The 23,329-nt window shown below is 37.9% G+C and overlaps 1 protein-coding gene across 1 annotated transcript in view; it reads right to left on the bottom strand.

Moving 5' to 3' along the window:
• LOC138358472 (GATA zinc finger domain-containing protein 4-like) overlaps positions 1-21,591 on the bottom strand; it is a 29,647-nt gene extending 8,056 nt beyond the window's left edge. Inside the window, exon 1 of the mRNA XM_069316465.1 lies at positions 21,547-21,591. Within this exon, the coding sequence (XP_069172566.1) occupies positions 21,547-21,591 (45 nt within the window). The remainder of the gene's footprint in view (positions 1-21,546) is intronic.
• Positions 21,592-23,329: the final 1,738 nt, after the last annotated feature.

Below are 23,329 nucleotides of genomic sequence, written 5' to 3'. Positions count from 1 at the left end.
TTAAAGAATGCAAAGAGGAGCTTTGTGACCCACTGTCAACCATATTTAATAAATCAATAGAGTCAGGCAGAGTGCCAGAGTTTTGGAAAGTTGCTAATGTGATACCAGTTTTTAAGAAAGGAGATAGATCACTTGCGTCTAACTATCGACCAATTAGCCTAACGTCTATTGTGGGAAAGTTACTCGAATCTATAATAGCAAATAAAATTTGTCTTCATCTTGAAAAACATAAATTAATAATTGAGTCTCAACATGGTTTTATAAATGGCCGTTCATGTTTAACAAATTTGTTATATTTTTATTCTAGCATTGTTGAGGCAGTTGATAGTGGTAAGGATTGCGATGTTGTATACCTTGACTTTAGCAAAGCTTTTGATACAGTGCCACATGAAAGACTGATTAAAAAGATAGAGTCTCATGGTATTGAGTCGGTCATAGAGTCTCATGAGTCGGTCAGGTGAAGTCACAGTGAGAGGTTGTGTTAACCGGAGCTCCTGAGTGTTGTTATATTATCATAGCAATATGGAAGTTGTAGTGAAGGACCTGGTGACTCTAGTGGGAGCCCTGAGGACAGAGTTGGACTCTCTGCGGGAGGAGGTGCGTCAGCTTAAAAAACAACGAGAAGTAACGAAGGAGGAGACCAGCAGTAAAGGGACCTCGTCTTGGAGAGTTGCGAAAGACAGGGGCCTTAAGAAGACTTTGATAAAGCCGCCTTCAAACGCCATAGCAACTTCAAATTCATTTGACGTTTTGGAGGACGAGTGCTGTGGAGAGACTGTGGATCGCGCAAAAGGGAAAGCAACGAAGAGAAAGGAAGCGCAGGCCCCTCAGAAAGTAAAGGAAGTACCTAAGCAAACATTAGTTGTGGGAGATTCCCAGATAAGGTATTTGGATAGAACGTTTTGTGCTAGAGATAGGGGGAACAGGTTAAGGGTTTGCTATCCCGGAGCTGGCATTGGTGATATTATAAACAACATGAATGATATTATGGCTGGTAATGGGAACAATCCCATTATTTGCATTAGCGTGGGAGGAAATGATGTTGGTCGAGTCAGGAGTGAGGAACTGATTCAGAGGTATAAAACAGCCATAGAGTTAGTTAGGAGCAAGGGAGGAATCCCGATCATATGTGGCATTCTTCCAAGAAAGGGAGTGGGAAATGAATGGATATCGAGGGCACTTGGTGTCAATTGCCGGCTGGAAAGATATTGCAAATCAAATGCAATATCTTTCATAGACAACTGGGAACACTTCTATGGAAGAAATGAAATGTATGCTCGTGATGGGGTGCACCTATCGAGAGCTGGGGTTGTTGCTGTTGCGAACTCGCTAGAAGAAGTGGTTAGAGGTGTTTGTTTGGGTTTAAACTGTTAGTAGATAGAGGTATGGGAATTGATTTGGAGGAAGGAGGTAATAAAAGTATGTGTTTGTGGGAGAAAGGAATTGGCAAAACGATCAGGGAAAGAGAAGGTCCGCAAAATAACAATTCACTTAGGGTATATTACACTAACAGTAGAAGTCTAAGAAATAAAATTAACGAATTAAATGCTCTTGTCTGCACAGAAAAAATAGATATTATTGCACTTACCGAAACGTGGATGAATGTAGAAAATAGAGAACTATTAGCTGAATATCAAATATATGGATTTAAACTATTTCACACAGATAGATATATTAGACGAGGAGGTGGAGTAGCCATATATGTTAGGGACAATTTGAAATGTAGTCTCAAAGAGGGAATCAAAACAGAGCCACACACAGAAACTATTTGGATTGAATTAAACGAAAAAGCTAATAATATTATAATAGGAGTAATATATAGGCCACCAAATTTAGACAGAATGGAAGCAAAGCATCTATGGGATGAAATATCTAGAGCATCTAGATCTAACAGTATTTATGTCATGGGTGACTTTAATTTTAGCGGAATAAACTGGTTGAACAAAACAGGGAATAGTGAAGCAGAAGATTTTCTAGAATTAATTGACGATTGCTTTCTTACGCAACACATTAAGGAACCAACACGGGAAAATAATATTTTAGATTTAGTGTTAACTAACAGGGAAACGCAAATTAATGACATCGAAATAGGGAATGAGCTAGGGAGCAGTGATCACAAAGAAATCAGATTTAGCATAGAATGGAATAGACCAGTAGGAGAAAATTCTGTTAAAGTGCCAGATTTTCGAAAAGCTGATTTTAATAGCCTAAGAAATTTTTTGGGTCAAATTGATTGGAAAGGCATGGGTATGGGGTGTGGGCCGGTCTTGGAGCGAGACATGAACCCAGCGATAGGTGACTTAAATGGGGATTTCGATGTGGATTCAATATATAACTTATTTAAGAATATTCTAAACAAAGCACAGGAACGTAGTATACCATACAAATTGAATAGATCGTATACTAATGACCCAAAGTGGATAACAAAGAATTTGAAGAACCTTATAGGTAAAAAGAGAGCTTGGTACAAAAGGATTAAAAATGGGGAGGTCACTTTAGAACAGGAATTCGTACAACTGGTTAGAAATGTTAAAAAAGAGATAAGGAAAGCAAAAAGAAACTATGAAGTTCGCATAGCAGGGCAAGCAAAGACAAATCCTAAAGGGTTTTTTCAGTTATATCGTACTAAGACTAGGGAAAGGATAGGTCCATTAAAAACTGAGACAGGTCAAATAACAGATAGTGATGAAGAGATGAGTAGTATTTTTAATAAATATTTTGTATCTGTATTTACTAAAGAGGAACTTAACAATATGCCTTCAGCCGAACAAGTCTATGTGGGTGGGGACGAGGACAGGTTGACGAGTTTAGCAGTTACCAGGGAGGATGTTCTTAAACAAATAGTAAAACTCAAACCAAACAAATCCCCAGGGCCGGATGAAGTGTTTGCTAGGGTGCTTAAAGAATGCAAAGAGGAGCTTTGTGACCCACTGTCAACCATATTTAATAAATCAATAGAGTCAGGCAGAGTGCCAGAGTTTTGGAAAGTTGCTAATGTGATACCAGTTTTTAAGAAAGGAGATAGATCACTTGCGTCTAACTATCGACCAATTAGCCTAACGTCTATTGTGGGAAAGTTACTCGAATCTATAATAGCAAATAAAATTCGTCTTCATCTTGAAAAACATAAATTAATAATTGAGTCGCAACATGGTTTTATAAATGGCCGTTCATGTTTAACAAATTTGTTATCTTTTTATTCTAGCATTGTTGAGGCAGTTGATAGTGGTAAGGATTGCGATGTTGTATACCTTGAACATAAGAACATAAGAACAAAGGTAACTGCAGAAGGCCTATTGGCCCATACGAGGCAGCTCCTATTCTATAACCACCCAATCCCACTCATATACTTGTCCAACCCGTGCTTGAAACAATCGAGGGACCCCACCTCCACAATGTTACGCGGCAATTGGTTCCACAAATCAACAACCCTGTTACTGAACCAGTATTTACCCAAGTCTTTCCTAAATCTAAACTTATCCAATTTATATCCATTGTTTCGTGTTCTGTCCTGTGTTGATACTTTTAATACCCTATTAATATCCCCCCGGTTATGTCCATTCATCCACTTGTAAACCTCTATCATGTCACCCCTAACTCTTCGCCTTTCCAGTGAATGCAACTTAAGCTTTGTTAATCTTTCTTCATATGAAAGATTTCTAATTTGGGGAATTAACTTAGTCATCCTACGCTGGACACGTTCAAGTGAATTTATATCCATTCTATAATATGGCGACCAAAACTGAACTGCATAATCTAAATGGGGCCTAACTAGAGCAAGATATAGCTTGAGAACCACACCAGGTGTCTTGTTACTAACGCTGCGATTAATAAATCCAAGTGTCCGATTTGCCTTATTACGAACATTTATGCATTGATCCTTTTGTTTTAAGAACATAAGAACATAAGAACAAAGGTAACTGCAGAAGGCCTATTGGCCCATACGAGGCAGCTCCTATTCTATAACCACCCAATCCCACTCATATACTTGTCCAACCCGTGCTTGAAACAATCGAGGGACCCCACCTCCACAATGTTACGCGGCAATTGGTTCCACAAATCAACAACCCTGTTACTGAACCAGTATTTACCCAAGTCTTTCCTAAATCTAAACTTATCCAATTTATATCCATTGTTTCGTGTTCTGTCCTGTGTTGATACTTTTAATACCCTATTAATATCCCCCCGGTTATGTCCATTCATCCACTTGTAAACCTCTATCATGTCACCCCTAACTCTTCGCCTTTCCAGTGAATGCAACTTAAGCTTTGTTAATCTTTCTTCATATGAAAGATTTCTAATTTGGGGAATTAACTTAGTCATCCTACGCTGGACACGTTCAAGTGAATTTATATCCATTCTATAATATGGCGACCAAAACTGAACTGCATAATCTAAATGGGGCCTAACTAGAGCAAGATATAGCTTGAGAACCACACCAGGTGTCTTGTTACTAACGCTGCGATTAATAAATCCAAGTGTCCGATTTGCCTTATTACGAACATTTATGCATTGATCCTTTTGTTTTAAATTCTTACTAATCATAACTCCCAGATCCCTTTCGCAATCCGACTTCGCAATCACAACACCATCTAGCTCGTATCTTGTAACTCTATCATCATTACCTAACCTCAGAACTTTACATTTATCAGCATTAAACTGCATCTGCCAATCCTTTGACCATTTCAAAACCCTATCTAGATCAACTTGAAGTGATAGTGAGTCCTCCTCCGAATTAATTTCCCTACCGATTTTCGTATCATCGGCAAATTTGCAAATGTTGCTACTCAAACCTGAATCTAAATCATTTATATATATTATAAACAACAGAGGTCCCAGGACAGAGCCTTGAGGCACTCCACTTACAACATTTTCCCACTCTGACTTGATTCCATTTATACTAACTCTCTGTTTCCTTTGGTATAGCCATGCCCTAATCCAGCTTAATATAGCACCCCCAATACCATGAGACTCTATTTTTTTAATCAGTCTTTCATGTGGCACTGTATCAAAAGCTTTGCTAAAGTCAAGGTATACAACATCGCAATCCTTACCACTATCAACTGCCTCAACAATGCTAGAATAAAAAGATAACAAATTTGTTAAACATGAACGGCCATTTATAAAACCATGTTGCGACTCAATTATTAATTTATGTTTTTCAAGATGAAGACGATTTTTATTTGCTATTATAGATTCGAGTAACTTTCCCACAATAGACGTTAGGCTAATTGGTCGATAGTTAGACGCAAGTGATCTATCTCCTTTCTTAAAAACTGGTATCACATTAGCAACTTTCCAAAACTCTGGCACACTGCCTGACTCTATTGATTTATTAAATATGGTTGACAGTGGGTCACAAAGCTCCTCTTTGCATTCTTTAAGCACCCTGGCAAACACTTCATCCGGCCCTGGGGATTTGTTTGGTTTGAGTTTTACTATTTGTTTAAGAACATCCTCCCTGGTAACTGCTAAACTCGTCAACCTGTCCTCGTCCCCACCCACATAGACTTGTTCGGCTGAAGGCATATTGTTAAGTTCCTCTTTAGTAAATACAGATACAAAATATTTATTAAAAATACTACTCATCTCTTCATCACTATCTGTTATTTGACCTGTCTCAGTTTTTAATGGACCTATCCTTTCCCTAGTCTTAGTACGATATAACTGAAAAAACCCTTTAGGATTTGTCTTTGCTTGCCCTGCTATGCGAACTTCATAGTTTCTTTTTGCTTTCCTTATCTCTTTTTTAACATTTCTAACCAGTTGTACGAATTCCTGTTCTAAAGTGACCTCCCCATTTTTAATCCTTTTGTACCAAGCTCTCTTTTTACCTATAAGGTTCTTCAAATTCTTTGTTATCCACTTTGGGTCATTAGTATACGATCTATTCAATTTGTATGGTATACTACGTTCCTGTGCTTTGTTTAGAATATTCTTAAATAAGTTATATATTGAATCCACATCGAAATCCCCATTTAAGTCACCTATCGCTGGGTTCATGTCTCGCTCCAAGACCGGCCCACACCCCATACCCAAGCCTTTCCAATCAATTTGACCCAAAAAATTTCTTAGGCTATTAAAATCAGCTTTTCGAAAATCTGGCACTTTAACAGAATTTTCTCCTACTGGTCTATTCCATTCTATGCTAAATCTGATTTCTTTGTGATCACTGCTCCCTAGCTCACTCCCTATTTCGATGTCATTAATTTGCGTTTCCCTGTTAGTTAACACTAAATCTAAAATATTATTTTCCCGTGTTGGTTCCTTAATGTGTTGCGTAAGAAAGCAATCGTCAATTAATTCTAGAAAATCTTCTGCTTCACTATTCCCTGTTTTGTTCAACCAGTTTATTCCGCTAAAATTAAAGTCACCCGTGACATAAATACTGTTAGATCTAGATGCTCTAGATATTTCATCCCATAGATGCTTTGCTTCCATTCTGTCTAAATTTGGTGGCCTATATATTACTCCTATTATAATATTATTAGCTTTTTCGTTTAATTCAATCCAAATAGTTTCTGTGTGTGGCTCTGTTTTGATTCCCTCTTTGAGTCCTACATTTTAAATTCTTACTAATCATAACTCCCAGATCCCTTTCGCAATCCGACTTCGCAATCACAACACCATCTAGCTCGTATCTTGTAACTCTATCATCATTACCTAACCTCAGAACTTTACATTTATCAGCATTAAACTGCATCTGCCAATCCTTTGACCATTTCAAAACCCTATCTAGATCAACTTGAAGTGATAGTGAGTCCTCCTCCGAATTAATTTCCCTACCGATTTTCGTATCATCGGCAAATTTGCAAATGTTGCTACTCAAACCTGAATCTAAATCATTTATATATATTATAAACAACAGAGGTCCCAGGACAGAGCCTTGAGGCACTCCACTTACAACATTTTCCCACTCTGACTTGATTCCATTTATACTAACTCTCTGTTTCCTTTGGTATAGCCATGCCCTAATCCAGCTTAATATAGCACCCCCAATACCATGAGACTCTATTTTTTTAATCAGTCTTTCATGTGGCACTGTATCAAAAGCTTTGCTAAAGTCAAGGTATACAACATCGCAATCCTTACCACTATCAACTGCCTCAACAATGCTAGAATAAAAAGATAACAAATTTGTTAAACATGAACGGCCATTTATAAAACCATGTTGCGACTCAATTATTAATTTATGTTTTTCAAGATGAAGACGAATTTTATTTGCTATTATAGATTCGAGTAACTTTCCCACAATAGACGTTAGGCTAATTGGTCGATAGTTAGACGCAAGTGATCTATCTCCTTTCTTAAAAACTGGTATCACATTAGCAACTTTCCAAAACTCTGGCACACTGCCTGACTCTATTGATTTATTAAATATGGTTGACAGTGGGTCACAAAGCTCCTCTTTGCATTCTTTAAGCACCCTGGCAAACACTTCATCCGGCCCTGGGGATTTGTTTGGTTTGAGTTTTACTATTTGTTTAAGAACATCCTCCCTGGTAACTGCTAAACTCGTCAACCTGTCCTCGTCCCCACCCACATAGACTTGTTCGGCTGAAGGCATATTGTTAAGTTCCTCTTTAGTAAATACAGATACAAAATATTTATTAAAAATACTACTCATCTCTTCATCACTATCTGTTATTTGACCTGTCTCAGTTTTTAATGGACCTATCCTTTCCCTAGTCTTAGTACGATATAACTGAAAAAACCCTTTAGGATTTGTCTTTGCTTGCCCTGCTATGCGAACTTCATAGTTTCTTTTTGCTTTCCTTATCTCTTTTTTAACATTTCTAACCAGTTGTACGAATTCCTGTTCTAAAGTGACCTCCCCATTTTTAATCCTTTTGTACCAAGCTCTCTTTTTACCTATAAGGTTCTTCAAATTCTTTGTTATCCACTTTGGGTCATTAGTATACGATCTATTCAATTTGTATGGTATACTACGTTCCTGTGCTTTGTTTAGAATATTCTTAAATAAGTTATATATTGAATCCACATCGAAATCCCCATTTAAGTCACCTATCGCTGGGTTCATGTCTCGCTCCAAGACCGGCCCACACCCCATACCCAAGCCTTTCCAATCAATTTGACCCAAAAAATTTCTTAGGCTATTAAAATCAGCTTTTCGAAAATCTGGCACTTTAACAGAATTTTCTCCTACTGGTCTATTCCATTCTATGCTAAATCTGATTTCTTTGTGATCACTGCTCCCTAGCTCACTCCCTATTTCGATGTCATTAATTTGCGTTTCCCTGTTAGTTAACACTAAATCTAAAATATTATTTTCCCGTGTTGGTTCCTTAATGTGTTGCGTAAGAAAGCAATCGTCAATTAATTCTAGAAAATCTTCTGCTTCACTATTCCCTGTTTTGTTCAACCAGTTTATTCCGCTAAAATTAAAGTCACCCATGACATAAATACTGTTAGATCTAGATGCTCTAGATATTTCATCCCATAGATGCTTTGCTTCCATTCTGTCTAAATTTGGTGGCCTATATATTACTCCTATTATAATATTATTAGCTTTTTCGTTTAATTCAATCCAAATAGTTTCTGTGTGTGGCTCTGTTTTGATTCCCTCTTTGAGTCCTACATTTTAAATTCTTACTAATCATAACTCCCAGATCCCTTTCGCAATCCGACTTCGCAATCACAACACCATCTAGCTCGTATCTTGTAACTCTATCATCATTACCTAACCTCAGAACTTTACATTTATCAGCATTAAACTGCATCTGCCAATCCTTTGACCATTTCAAAACCCTATCTAGATCAACTTGAAGTGATAGTGAGTCCTCCTCCGAATTAATTTCCCTACCGATTTTCGTATCATCGGCAAATTTGCAAATGTTGCTACTCAAACCTGAATCTAAATCATTTATATATATTATAAACAACAGAGGTCCCAGGACAGAGCCTTGAGGCACTCCACTTACAACATTTTCCCACTCTGACTTGATTCCATTTATACTAACTCTCTGTTTCCTTTGGTATCGCCATGCCCTAATCCAGCTTAATATAGCACCCCCAATACCATGAGACTCTATCTTTTTAATCAGTCTTTCATGTGGCACTGTATCAAAAGCTTTGCTAAAGTCAAGGTATACAACATCGCAATCCTTACCACTATCAACTGCCTCAACAATGCTAGAATAAAAAGATAACAAATTTGTTAAACATGAACGGCCATTTATAAAACCATGTTGCGACTCAATTATTAATTTATGTTTTTCAAGATGAAGACGAATTTTATTTGCTATTATAGATTCGAGTAACTTTCCCACAATAGACGTTAGGCTAATTGGTCGATAGTTAGACGCAAGTGATCTATCTCCTTTCTTAAAAACTGGTATCACATTAGCAACTTTCCAAAACTCTGGCACTCTGCCTGACTCTATTGATTTATTAAATATGGTTGACAGTGGGTCACAAAGCTCCTCTTTGCATTCTTTAAGCACCCTGGCAAACACTTCATCCGGCCCTGGGGATTTGTTTGGTTTGAGTTTTACTATTTGTTTAAGAACATCCTCCCTGGTAACTGCTAAACTCGTCAACCTGTCCTCGTCCCCACCCACATAGACTTGTTCGGCTGAAGGCATATTGTTAAGTTCCTCTTTAGTAAATACAGATACAAAATATTTATTAAAAATACTACTCATCTCTTCATCACTATCTGTTATTTGACCTGTCTCAGTTTTTAATGGACCTATCCTTTCCCTAGTCTTAGTACGATATAACTGAAAAAACCCTTTAGGATTTGTCTTTGCTTGCCCTGCTATGCAAACTTCATAGTTTCTTTTTGCTTTCCTTATCTCTTTTTTAACATTTCTAACCAGTTGTACGAATTCCTGTTCTAAAGTGACCTCCCCATTTTTAATCCTTTTGTACCAAGCTCTCTTTTTACCTATAAGGTTCTTCAAATTCTTTGTTATCCACTTTGGGTCATTAGTATTCGATCTATTCAATTTGTATGGTATACTACGTTCCTGTGCTTTGTTTAGAATATTCTTAAATAAGTTATATATTGAATCCACATCGAAATCCCCATTTAAGTCACCTATCGCTGGGTTCATGTCTCGCTCCAAGACCGGCCCACACCCCATACCCAAGACTTTCCAATCAATTTGACCCAAAAAATTTCTTAGGCTATTAAAATCAGCTTTTCGAAAATCTGGCACTTTAACAGAATTTTCTCCTACAGGTCTATTCCATTCTATGCTAAATCTGATTTCTTTGTGATCACTGCTCCCTAGCTCACTCCCTATTTCGATGTCATTAATTTGCGTTTCCCTGTTAGTTAACACTAAATCTAAAATATTATTTTCCCGTGTTGGTTCCTTAATGTGTTGCGTAAGAAAGCAATCGTCAATTAATTCTAGAAAATCTTCTGCTTCACTATTCCCTGTTTTGTTCAACCAGTTTATTCCGCTAAAATTAAAGTCACCCATGACATAAATACTGTTAGATCTAGATGCTCTAGATATTTCATCCCATAGATGCTTTGCTTCCATTCTGTCTAAATTTGGTGGCCTATATATTACTCCTATTATAATATTATTAGCTTTTTCGTTTAATTCAATCCAAATAGTTTCTGTGTGTGGCTCTGTTTTGATTCCCTCTTTGAGACTACATTTCAAATTGTCCCTAACATATATGGCTACTCCACCTCCTCGTCTAATATATCTATCTGTGTGAAATAGTTTAAATCCATATATTTGATATTCAGCTAATAGTTCTCTATTTTCTACATTCATCCACGTTTCGGTAAGTGCAATAATATCTATTTTTTCTGTGCAGACAAGAGCATTTAATTCGTTAATTTTATTTCCTAGACTTCTACTGTTAGTGTAATATACCCTAAGTGAATTGTTATTTTGCGGACCTTCTCTTTCCCTGACCGTTTTGCCAATTCCTTTCGCCCACAAACACATACTTTTATTACCTCCTTCCTCCAAATCAATTCCCATACCTCTATCTACTAACAGTTTAAACCCAAACAAACACCTCTAACCACTTCTTCTAACGAGTTCGCAACAGCAACAACCCCAGCTCTCGATAGATGCACCCCATCACGAGCATACATTTCATTTCTTCCATAGAAGTGTTCCCAGTTGTCTATGAAAGATATTGCATTTGATTTGCAATATCTTTCCAGCCGGCAATTGACACCAAGTGCCCTCGATATCCATTCATTTCCCACTCCCTTTCTTGGAAGAATGCCACATATGATCGGGATTCCTCCCTTGCTCCTAACTAACTCTATGGCTGTTTTATACCTCTGAATCAGTTCCTCACTCCTAACTCGACCAACATCATTTCCTCCCACGCTAATGCAAATAATGGGATTGTTCCCATTACCAGCCATAATATCATTCATGTTGTTTATAATATCACCAATGCCAGCTCCGGGATAGCAAACCCTTAACCTGTTTCCCCTATCTCTAGCACAAAACGTTCTATCCAAATACCTTATCTGGGAATCTCCCACAACTAATGTTTGCTTAGGTACTTCCTTTTGACTTTAGCAAAGCTTTTGATACAGTGCCACATGAAAGACTGATTAAAAAAATAGAGTCTCATGGTATTGGGGGTGCTATATTAAGCTGGATTAGGGCATGGCTATACCAAAGGAAACAGAGAGTTAGTATAAATGGAATCAAGTCAGAGTGGGAAAATGTTGTAAGTGGAGTGCCTCAAGGCTCTGTCCTGGGACCTCTGTTGTTTATAATATATATAAATGATTTAGATTCAGGTTTGAGTAGCAACATTTGCAAATTTGCCGATGATACGAAAATCGGTAGGGAAATTAATTCGGAGGAGGACTCACTATCACTTCAAGTTGATCTAGATAGGGTTTTGAAATGGTCAAAGGATTGGCAGATGCAGTTTAATGCTGATAAATGTAAAGTTCTGAGGTTAGGTAATGATGATAGAGTTACAAGATACGAGCTAGATGGTGTTGTGATTGCGAAGTCGGATTGCGAAAGGGATCTGGGAGTTATGATTAGTAAGAATTTAAAACAAAAGGATCAATGCATAAATGTTCGTAATAAGGCAAATAGGACACTTGGATTAATTAATCGCAGCGTTAGTAACAAGACACCTGGTGTGGTTCTCAAGCTATATCTTGCTCTAGTTAGGCCCCATTTAGATTATGCAGTTCAGTTTTGGTCGCCATATTATAGAATGGATATAAATTCACTTGAACGTGTCCAGCGTAGGATGACTAAGTTAATTCCCCAAATTAGAAATCTTTCATATGAAGAAAGATTAACAAAGCTTAAGTTGCATTCACTGGAAAGGCGAAGAGTTAGGGGTGACATGATAGAGGTTTACAAGTGGATGAATGGACATAACCGGGGGGATATTAATAGGGTATTAAAAGTATCAACACAGGACAGAACACGAAACAATGGATATAAATTGGATAAGTTTAGATTTAGGAAAGACTTGGGTAAATACTGGTTCAGTAACAGGGTTGTTGATTTGTGGAACCAATTGCCGCGTAACATTGTGGAGGTGGGGTCCCTCGATTGTTTCAAGCACGGGTTGGACAAGTATATGAGTGGGATTGGGTGGTTATAGAATAGGAGCTGCCTCGTATGGGCCAATAGGCCTTCTGCAGTTACCTTTGTTCTTATGTTCTTATGTTCTTATTGGGGGTGCTATATTAAGCTGGATTAGGGCATGAGCTATACCAAAGGAAACAGAGAGTTAGTATAAATGGAATCAAGTCAGAGTGGGAAAATGTTGTAAGTGGAGTGCCTCAAGGCTCTGTCCTGGGACCTCTGTTGTTTATAATATATATAAATGATTTAGATTCAGGTTTGAGTAGCAACATTTGCAAATTTGCCGATGATACGAAAATCGGTAGGGAAATTAATTCGGAGGAGGACTCACTATCACTTCAAGTTGATCTAGATAGGGTTTTGAAATGGTCAAAGGATTGGCAGATGCAGTTTAATGCTGATAAATGTAAAGTTCTGAGGTTAGGTAATGATGATAGAGTTACAAGATACGAGCTAGATGGTGTTGTGATTGCGAAGTCGGATTGCGAAAGGGATCTGGGAGTTATGATTAGTAAGAATTTAAAACAAAAGGATCAATGCATAAATGTTCGTAATAAGGCAAATCGGACACTTGGATTTATTAATCGCAGCGTTAGTAACAAGACACCTGGTGTGGTTCTCAAGCTATATCTTGCTCTAGTTAGGCCCCATTTAGATTATGCAGTTCAGTTTTGGTCGCCATATTATAGAATGGATATAAATTCACTTGAACGTGTCCAGCGTAGGATGACTAAGTTAATTCCCCAAATTAGAAATCTTTCATATGAAGAAAGATTAACAAAGCTTAAGTTGCATTCACTGGAAAGGCGAAGAGTTAGGGGCGACATGATAGAGGTTTACAAGTGGGTGAATGGACATAACAAGGGGGATATTAATAGGGTATTAAAAGTATCAACACAGGACAGAACACGAAACAATGGGTATAAATTGGATAAGTTTAGATTACATACATAAGAACATAAGAACAAAGGTAACTGCAGAAGGCCTATTGGCCCACACGAGGCAGCTCCCATTCTATAACCACCCAATCCCACTCATATACTTGTCCAACCCGTGCTTGAAACAATCGAGGGACCCCACCTCCACAATGTTACGCGGCAATTGGTTCCACAAATCAACAACCCTGTTACTGAACCAGTATTTACCCAAGTCTTTCCTAAATCTAAACTTATCCAATTTATACCCATTGTTTCGTGTTCTGTCCTGTGTTGATACTTTTAATACCCTATTAATATCCCCCCGGTTATGTCCATTCATCCACTTGTAAACCTCTATCATGTCACCCCTAACTCTTCGCCTTTCCAGTGAATGCAACTTAAGCTTTGTTAATCTTTCTTCATATGAAAGATTTCTAATTTGGGGAATTAACTTAGTCATCCTACGCTGGACACGTTCAAGTGAATTTATATCCATTCTATATTATGGCGACCAAAACTGAACTGCATAATCTAAATGGGGCCTAACTAGAGCAAGATATAGCTTGAGAACCACACCAGGTGTCTTGTTACTAACGCTGCGATTAATAAATCCAAGTGTCCGATTTGCCTTATTACGAACATTTATGCATTGATCCTTTTGTTTTAAATTCTTACTAATCATAACTCCCAGATCCCTTTCGCAATCCGACTTCGCAATCACAACACCATCTAGCTCGTATCTTGTAACTCTATCATCATTACCTAACCTCAGAACTTTACATTTATCAGCATTAAACTGCATCTGCCAATCCTTTGACCATTTCAAAACCCTATCTAGATCAACTTGAAGTGATAGTGAGTCCTCCTCCGAATTAATTTCCCTACCGATTTTCGTATCATCGGCAAATTTGCAAATGTTGCTACTCAAACCTGAATCTAAATCATTTATATATATTATAAACAACAGAGGTCCCAGGACAGAGCCTTGAGGCACTCCACTTACAACATTTTCCCACTCTGACTTGATTGCATTTATACTAACTCTCTGTTTCCTTTGGTATAGCCATGCCCTAATCCAGCTTAATATAGCACCCCCAATACCATGAGACTCTATCTTTTTAATCAGTCTTTCATGTGGCACTGTATCAAAAGCTTTGCTAAAGTCAAGGTATACAACATCGCAATCCTTACCACTATCAACTGCCTCAACAATGCTAGAATAAAAAGATAACAAATTTGTTAAACATGAACGGCCATTTATAAAACCATGTTGCGACTCAATTATTAATTTATGTTTTTCAAGATGAAGACGAATTTTATTTGCTATTATAGATTCGAGTAACTTTCCCACAATAGACGTTAGGCTAATTGGTCGATAGTTAGACGCAAGTGATCTATCTCCTTTTTTAAAAACTGGTATCACATTAGCAACTTTCCAAAACTCTGGCACTCTGCCTGACTCTATTGATTTATTAAATATGGTTGACAGTGGGTCACAAAGCTCCTCTTTGCATTCTTTAAGCACCCTGGCAAACACTTCATCCGGCCCTGGGGATTTGTTTGGTTTGAGTTTTACTATTTGTTTAAGAACATCCTCCCTGGTAACTGTTAAACTCGTCAACCTGTCCTCGTCCCCACCCACATAGACTTGTTCGGCTGAAGGCATATTGTTAAGTTCCTCTTTAGTAAATACAGATACAAAATATTTATTAAAAATACTACTCATCTCTTCATCACTATCTGTTATTTGACCTGTCTCAGTTTTTAATGGACCTATCCTTTCCCTAGTCTTAGTACGATATAACTGAAAAAACCCTTTAGGATTTGTCTTTGCTTGCCCTGCTATGCGAACTTCATAGTTTCTTTTTGCTTTCCTTATCTCTTTTTTAACATTTCTAACCAGTTGTACGAATTCCTGTTCTAAAGTGACCTCCCCATTTTTAATCCTTTTGTACCAAGCTCTCTTTTTACCTATAAGGTTCTTCAAATTCTTTGTTATCCACTTTGGGTCATTAGTATTCGATCTATTCAATTTGTATGGTATACTACGTTCCTGTGCTTTGTTTAGAATATTCTTAAATAAGTTATATATTGAATCCACATCGAAATCCCCATTTAAGTCACCTATCGCTGGGTTCATGTCTCGCTCCAAGACCGGCCCACACCCCATACCCAAGACTTTCCAATCAATTTGACCCAAAAAATTTCTTAGGCTATTAAAATCAGCTTTTCGAAAATCTGGCACTTTAACAGAATTTTCTCCTACTGGTCTATTCCATTCTATGCTAAATCTGATTTCTTTGTGATCACTGCTCCCTAGCTCACTCCCTATTTCGATGTCATTAATTTGCGTTTCCCTGTTAGTTAACACTAAATCTAAAATATTATTTTCCCGTGTTGGTTCCTTAATGTGTTGCGTAAGAAAGCAATCGTCAATTAATTCTAGAAAATCTTCTGCTTCACTATTCCCTGTTTTGTTCAACCAGTTTATTCCGCTAAAATTAAAGTCACCCATGACATAAATACTGTTAGATCTAGATGCTCTAGATATTTCATCCCATAGATGCTTTGCTTCCATTCTGTCTAAATTTGGTGGCCTATATATTACTCCTATTATAATATTATTAGCTTTTTCGTTTAATTCAATCCAAATAGTTTCTGTGTGTGGCTCTGTTTTGATTCCCTCTTTGAGACTACATTTCAAATTGTCCCTAACATATATGGCTACTCCACCTCCTCGTCTAATATATCTATCTGTGTGAAATAGTTTAAATCCATATATTTGATATTCAGCTAATAGTTCTCTATTTTCTACATTCATCCACGTTTCGGTAAGTGCAATAATATCTATTTTTTCTGTGCAGACAAGAGCATTTAATTCGTTAATTTTATTTCTTAGACTTCTACTGTTAGTGTAATATACCCTAAGTGAATTGTTATTTTGCGGACCTTCTCTTTCCCTGGTCGTTTTGCCAATTCCTTTCTCCCACAAACACATACTTTTATTACCTCCTTCCTCCAAATCAATTCCCATACCTCTATCTACTAACAGTTTAAACCCAAACAAACACCTCTAACCACTTCTTCTAACGAGTTCGCAACAGCAACAACCCCAGCTCTCGATAGATGCACCCCATCACGAGCATACATTTCTTTTTTTCCATAGAAGTGTTCCCAGTTGTCTATGAAAGATATTGCATTTGATTTGCAATATCTTTCCAGCCGGCAATTAACACCAAGTGCCCTCGATATCCATTCATTTCCCACTCCCTTTCTTGGAAGAATGCCACATATGATCGGGATTCCTCCCTTGCTCCTAACTAACTCTATGGCTGTTTTATACCTCTGAATCAGTTCCTCACTCCTAACTCGACCAACATCATTTCCTCCCACGCTAATGCAAATAATGGGATTGTTCCCATTACCAGCCATAATATCATTCATGTTGTTTATAATATCACCAATGCCAGCTCCGGGATAGCAAACCCTTAACCTGTTCCCCCTATCTCTAGCACAAAACGTTCTATCCAAATACCTTATCTGGGAATCTCCCACAACTAATGTTTGCTTAGGTACTTCCTTTACCCTCTGAGGGGCCTGCGCTTCCTTTCTCTTCGTTGCTTTCCCTTTTGCGCGATCCACAGTCTCTCCACAGCACTCGTCCTCCAAAACGTCAAATGAATTAGAGGTTGCTATGGCGTTTGAAGGCGGCTTTATCAAAGTCTTCTTAAGGCCCCTGTCTTTCACAACTCTCCAAGACGAGGTCCCTTTACTGCTGGTCTCCTCCTTCGTTACTTCTCGTTGTTCTTTAAGCTGACGCACCTCCTCCCGCAGAAAGTCCAACTCTGTCCTCAGGGCTCCCACTAGAGTCACCAGGTCCTTAACTACAACTTCCATATTGCTATGTTGCTATGATAATATAACATTTAGGAAAGACTTGGGTAAATACTGGTTCAGTAACAGGGTTGTTGATTTGTGGAACCAATTGCCGCGTAACGTGGTGGAGGTGGGGTCCCTCGATTGTTTCAAGCGCGGATTGGACAAGTATATGAGTGGGATTGGTTGGTTATAGAATAGGAGCTGCCTCGAATGGGCCAATAGGCCTTCTGCAGTTACCTTTGTTCTTATGTTCTTATGTTCTTATGCCAGATTTTCGTAAAAGCTAATTTTAATATCCTAAGATTTTTTTTTGTGTCAAATTGATTGGAATGTCTTGGGCATAGGGCGTGGGTTGGTATAACTGGTTTACAAATATTCTAAGCAAAGCACAGGAAGGTAGTATACCTTACAAATTGAATCGATCAAATTCAAATGACCCGAAAAGGATAACAAAGAATCTGAAAAACCTTATAGCTAAAAATAGAGCTTGGTATAAATAGATTAAGAATGGGGAAGTCAGTTTAGAACAAGAATTCGCCCAACCTACTAGAAATGTTAAAAAAGAGATAGGGAAAGCAAAAAGAAACTATGAAGTTCATATAGCAGGCCAAGCAAAGACAAATCCTAAATTATTTATATATATTATAAACAACAGAAGTCCCAGGACAGAGCCTTGAGGCACTCAACTAACAACATTATCCCACTCTGCCTTAACCCCATTTATACGTACTCTCTGTTTCCTTTGGAATAGCCATGCGATAATCCAACTTAATATATTACCCCCAATACCATGAGCCTCTATCTTTTTAATCAGTCTTTCATGTGGCACTGTATCAAAAGCTTTGCTAAAGTCAAGGTACACAACATCACAATCCTTACCACTATCAACTGCCTCAACTATGCTAGAATAAAAAGATAACAAATTTGTTAAACATGAACGGCCATTTATAAAACCATGTTGCGACTCAATTATTAATTTATGTTTTTCAAGATGAAGACGAATTTTATTTGCTATTATAGATTCGAGTAACTTTCCCACAATAGACGTTAGGCTAATTGGTCGATAGTTAGACGCAAGTGATCTATCTCCTTTCTTAAAAACTGGTATTACATTAGCAACTTTCCAAAACTCTGGCACTCTGCCAGACTCTATTGATTTATTAAATATGGTTGACAGTGGTTCACAAAGCTCCTCTTTGCATTCTTTAAGCACCCTGGCAAACACTTCATCCGGCCCTGGGGATTTGTTTGGTTTTAGTTTTTCTAATTGTTTAATTACGTCCTCCCTGGTAACTGCTAAACTCGTCAACCTGTCCTCGTCCCCACCAACATAGACTTGTTCGGCTGAAGGCATATTGTTAAGTTCCTCTTTAGTAAATACAGATACAAAATATTTATTAAAAATACTACTCATCTCTTCATCACTATCTGTTATTTGACCTGTCTCAGTTTTTAATGGACCAATCCTTTCAATCGACTTGAGAATGGTCCAGGACGGACCGAAACGTCGTCGTCCCTTCAATTTCTAGTGTGTGGTCTGGTCAACATACTTCAGCCACGTTATTGTGACTCACCTGCATGTGTATCCTTTCCCTAGTCTTAGTTCGATATAACTGAAAAAAACCTTTAGGATTTGTCTTTGCTTGCCCTACTATGCGAACTTCATAGTTTCTTTTTGCTTTCCTTATCTCTTTTTTAACATTTCTAACCAGTTGTATGAATTCCTGTTCTAAAGTGACCTCCCCATTTTTAATCCTTTTGTACCAAGCTCTCTTTTTACCTATAAGGTTCTTCAAATTCTTTGTTATCCACTTTGGGTCATTAGTATTCGATCTATTCAATTTGTATGGTATACTACGTTCCTGTGCTTTGTTTAGAATATGCTTAAATAAGTTATATATTGAATCCACATCGAAATCCCCATTTACGTCACCTATCGCTGGGTTCATGTCTCGCTCCGAGACCGGCCCACACCCCATACCCAAGACTTTCCAATCAATTTGACCCAAACAAATTCTTAGGCTATTAAAATCAGCTTTTCGAAAATCTGGCACTTTAACAGAATTTTCTCCTACAGGTCTATTCCATTCTATGCTAAATCTGATTTCTTTGTGATCACTGTTCCCTAGCTCACTCCCTATTTCGATTTCATTAATTTGTGTTTCCCTGTTAGTTAACACTAAATCTAAAATATTATTTTCCCGTGTTGGTTTCTTAATGTGTTGCGTAAGAAAGCAATCGTCAATTAATTCTTGAAAATCTTCTGCTTCACTATTCCCTGTTTTGTTCAACCAGTTTATTTCACTAAAATTAGTCACCCATGACATAAATACTGTTAGATCTAGATATTTCATCCCGTAGATGCTTTGCTTCCATTCTGTCTAAATTTGGTGGCCTATATAACTCTTATTATAATATTATTAGCTTTTTCGTTTAATTCTATCCAAATAGTTTCTGTGTGTGGCTCAGTTTTGATTCCCTCTTTGAGACTACATTTCAAATTGTCCCTAACATATATGGCTACTCCACCTCCTCGTCTAATATATCTATCTGTGTGAAATAGTTTAAATCCATTTATTTGATATTCAGCTAATAGTTCTCTAATTTCTACATTCATCCAAGTTTCGGTAAGTACAATAATATCTATTTTTTGTGTGCAGACAAGAGCATTTAATTCGTTAATTATATTTCTTAGACTTCTACTGTTAGAGTTATATACCCTAAGTGAATTGTTATTATGAGGCCCTTCTCTTTCCCTGATCATTTTGCCAATTCCTTTCTCCCACAAACACATACTTTTATTACCTCTTTCCTCCAAATCAATTCCCATACCTCTATCTACTAACAGTTTAAACCCAAACAAACACCTGTAACCACTTCTTCCAACGAGTTCGCAACAGCAACAACCCCAGCTCTCGATAGATGCACCCCATCACGAGCATACATTTCATTTCTTCCATAGAAGTGTTCCCAGTTGTCTATGAAAGATATTGCATTTGATTTGCAATATCTTTCCAGCCGGCAATTGACACCAATTGCCCTCGACATCCATTCATTTCCCACTCCCTTTCTTGGAAGAATGCCACATATGATCGGGATTACTGCCTTGCTCCTAACTAAATCATTGGCTGTCCTGAATCTCTGTATTAGTTCCTCACTCCTAACTCGTCTAACATCGTTACCCCCTGCACTAATACAAATAATGGGTTTGTTCCCATTTCCCGTCATAATATCATTCATGTTTCCAACAATATCACCAATTTCAGCTCCCGGATAGCAAACCCTTAATCTGTTAGCCCTATCTCTGGCACAAAACGTTCTGTCTAAATACCTCACCTGGGAATCTCCCACAACCAAAATTCGTTTCGATTCTCCCTTTTCCTTTCGAGCAGTTTGAGGAACCTGCGCTTCAATGCTCCTCGTTGCTTTGTCTTTGCCTCCTCGTTGGACAACAGGTTCACCACAGCACTCGTCCTCTAATACGTCAAATGCGTTAAAAGTCCTTAGGTGTAGGCTATTAGTTGACGGTTTTGCAAAGGTCTTCTTAAGACCCCTAGACCCCCTGTCTTTCACAACTTGCTAAGACGAGGTCTTCTTAATACTGTTCTCCTTCTTTGTTTCTTCCTGCTGTTGTTATCAGCTGTCGTACCTCCTCCCGTAGCGAATGCAACTCTGTCCTCAGAGCTCCAACCAGATTCACCAGCTCCATCACTAATCCTTCCATTATTGCTAGAACAATATTAGTACAATCGGAGCTCCAGCCAACACACCCTCTCACTGTGACTGCACCTGACTGACGGATTTCATCCCATAGATGATTTACTTCCATTCTGTCTAAATTTGGTGGCGTATATATAATTCCTATTATAAGATTATTTGCTTTTTCGTTTAATTCTATCCAAGTAGTTTCTGTGTGTGGCTCAGTTTTGATTCCCTCTTTGAGACTACATTTCAAATTGTCCCTAACATATATGGCTACTCCCCCTCCTCGTCTAATATATCTATCTGTGTGAAATAGTTTAAATCCATTTATTTGATATTCAGCTAATAGTTCTCTATTTTCAACATTCATCCACGTTTCGGTAAGTGCAATTATATCTATTTTTTTCTGTACAGACAAGAGCATTTAATTCGTTTATTTTTCTTCTTAAACTTCTACTTTTAGTGTAATGTACCTTAAGTGTGTTGTTATTTTGAGGACCTTCTCTTTCCTTGATCATTTTGCCAATTTCTTTCTCCCACAAACACATACTTTTATTACCTCCTTTCTCCATATCAATTCCCATACCACTATCTAATAACAGTTTAACCCCAAACAAACGCCACCAACTTCTGGTTCCAACGAGTTCGCAACAACAACCACCCCCAGCCCTCGATAGATGCACCCCCGTCCCTAGCATACATTTCATTTCTTCCATAGAAGTATTCCCAGTTATCTATGAAAGATATTGCATTTGATTTGCAATATCTTTCCAGCCGGCAATTGACACCAAGTGCCCTCGACATCCATTCATTACCAACTCCCTTTCTTGGAAGAATGCCACATATGATCGGGATTCCTCCCTTGTTCCTAACTAGTTTTATTGCTCCTAACTACAATTCCATAAACAACATCAACAATAACCACCACCGCCACAACAATAACAACATCATCAACTACTACCTCCACAACCACAACATCAACTACTACGACAAGAAAACAAAAAAAAATCAAGTACTACGAAAACAACAACTACAATGACAACAACAACATCAACTATCACCTCTACAACTACTACATCAACAACATCAACCACCACCTACACAACCACAACATCAACCACCCCCTACACAACCACAACATCAACCATCACCTACACAACCACAACATCAACCACCACCTACACAACCACAACATCAACCACCACCTACACAACCACAACATAAACTACCACGACAGCAACAACAACAACTACCACGTCAACAACGAAATCAACTACAATGACAACAACAACATCAAGAGCAGCAACTACCATGACAACAACAACAACAACTACCACAACAACAACAACAACAACTACCACAACAACAACAACAACAACTACCACAACAACAACAACAACAACTACCACAACAACAACAACTACTAGGACAACAACAGCATCAACTACCACGACAATAACAACATCAACTACCATGACAACAACAACAACAACAACAACTACCACAACAACAATAACAACAGCAACTACCATGACAACAACTACTACCACAACAACAACAACTGCCAGGACAACAACAACAACAGCATCAACTACCACGACAATAACAACATCAACTACCACGACAACAACAACAACAACAACAACTACCAGACAACAACAGCATCAACTACCACGACAAAAACAACATCAACTACCACGACAACAACAACAACAACATCTACCACAACAACAACAGCAACTACCATGACAACAACAACAACAGCAACTACCATGACAACAACAACAACAACTACTACCACAACAACAACAACTACCAGGACAACAACAGCATCAACTACCACGACAATAACAACATCAACTACCACGACAACAACAACAAAAGAACATAACAATAAAGGTAACTGCAGAAGGCCTATTGGCCCATACGCGGCAGCTCCTATTTATAACCACCCAATCCCACTCATATACATGTCCAACTCACGTTTGAAACAATCGATGGACCCCACCTCCACCACGTTACATGGTAATTGGTTCTACAAGTCAACAACCCTGTTATCGAACCAGTATTTACCCAAGTCTTTCCTAAATCTAAACTTATCCAATTTATTTGAGTAGCAACATTTGCAAATTTGCCGATGATACGAAAATCGGTAGGGAAATTAATTCGGAGGAGTTCGGATTAATAAATCCCAGTGTCCTATTTGCCTTATTACGACCATTCATGCATTGATCCTTTTGTTTTAAATTCTTACTA

Source organism: Procambarus clarkii, chromosome 83, assembly GCF_040958095.1.
Source record: "Procambarus clarkii isolate CNS0578487 chromosome 83, FALCON_Pclarkii_2.0, whole genome shotgun sequence".
Classification (NCBI taxonomy): domain Eukaryota; kingdom Metazoa; phylum Arthropoda; class Malacostraca; order Decapoda; family Cambaridae; genus Procambarus; species Procambarus clarkii.
Note: the sequence above shows the minus strand (reverse complement) of the source record. Positions and strands in the feature narration are given on the sequence as shown.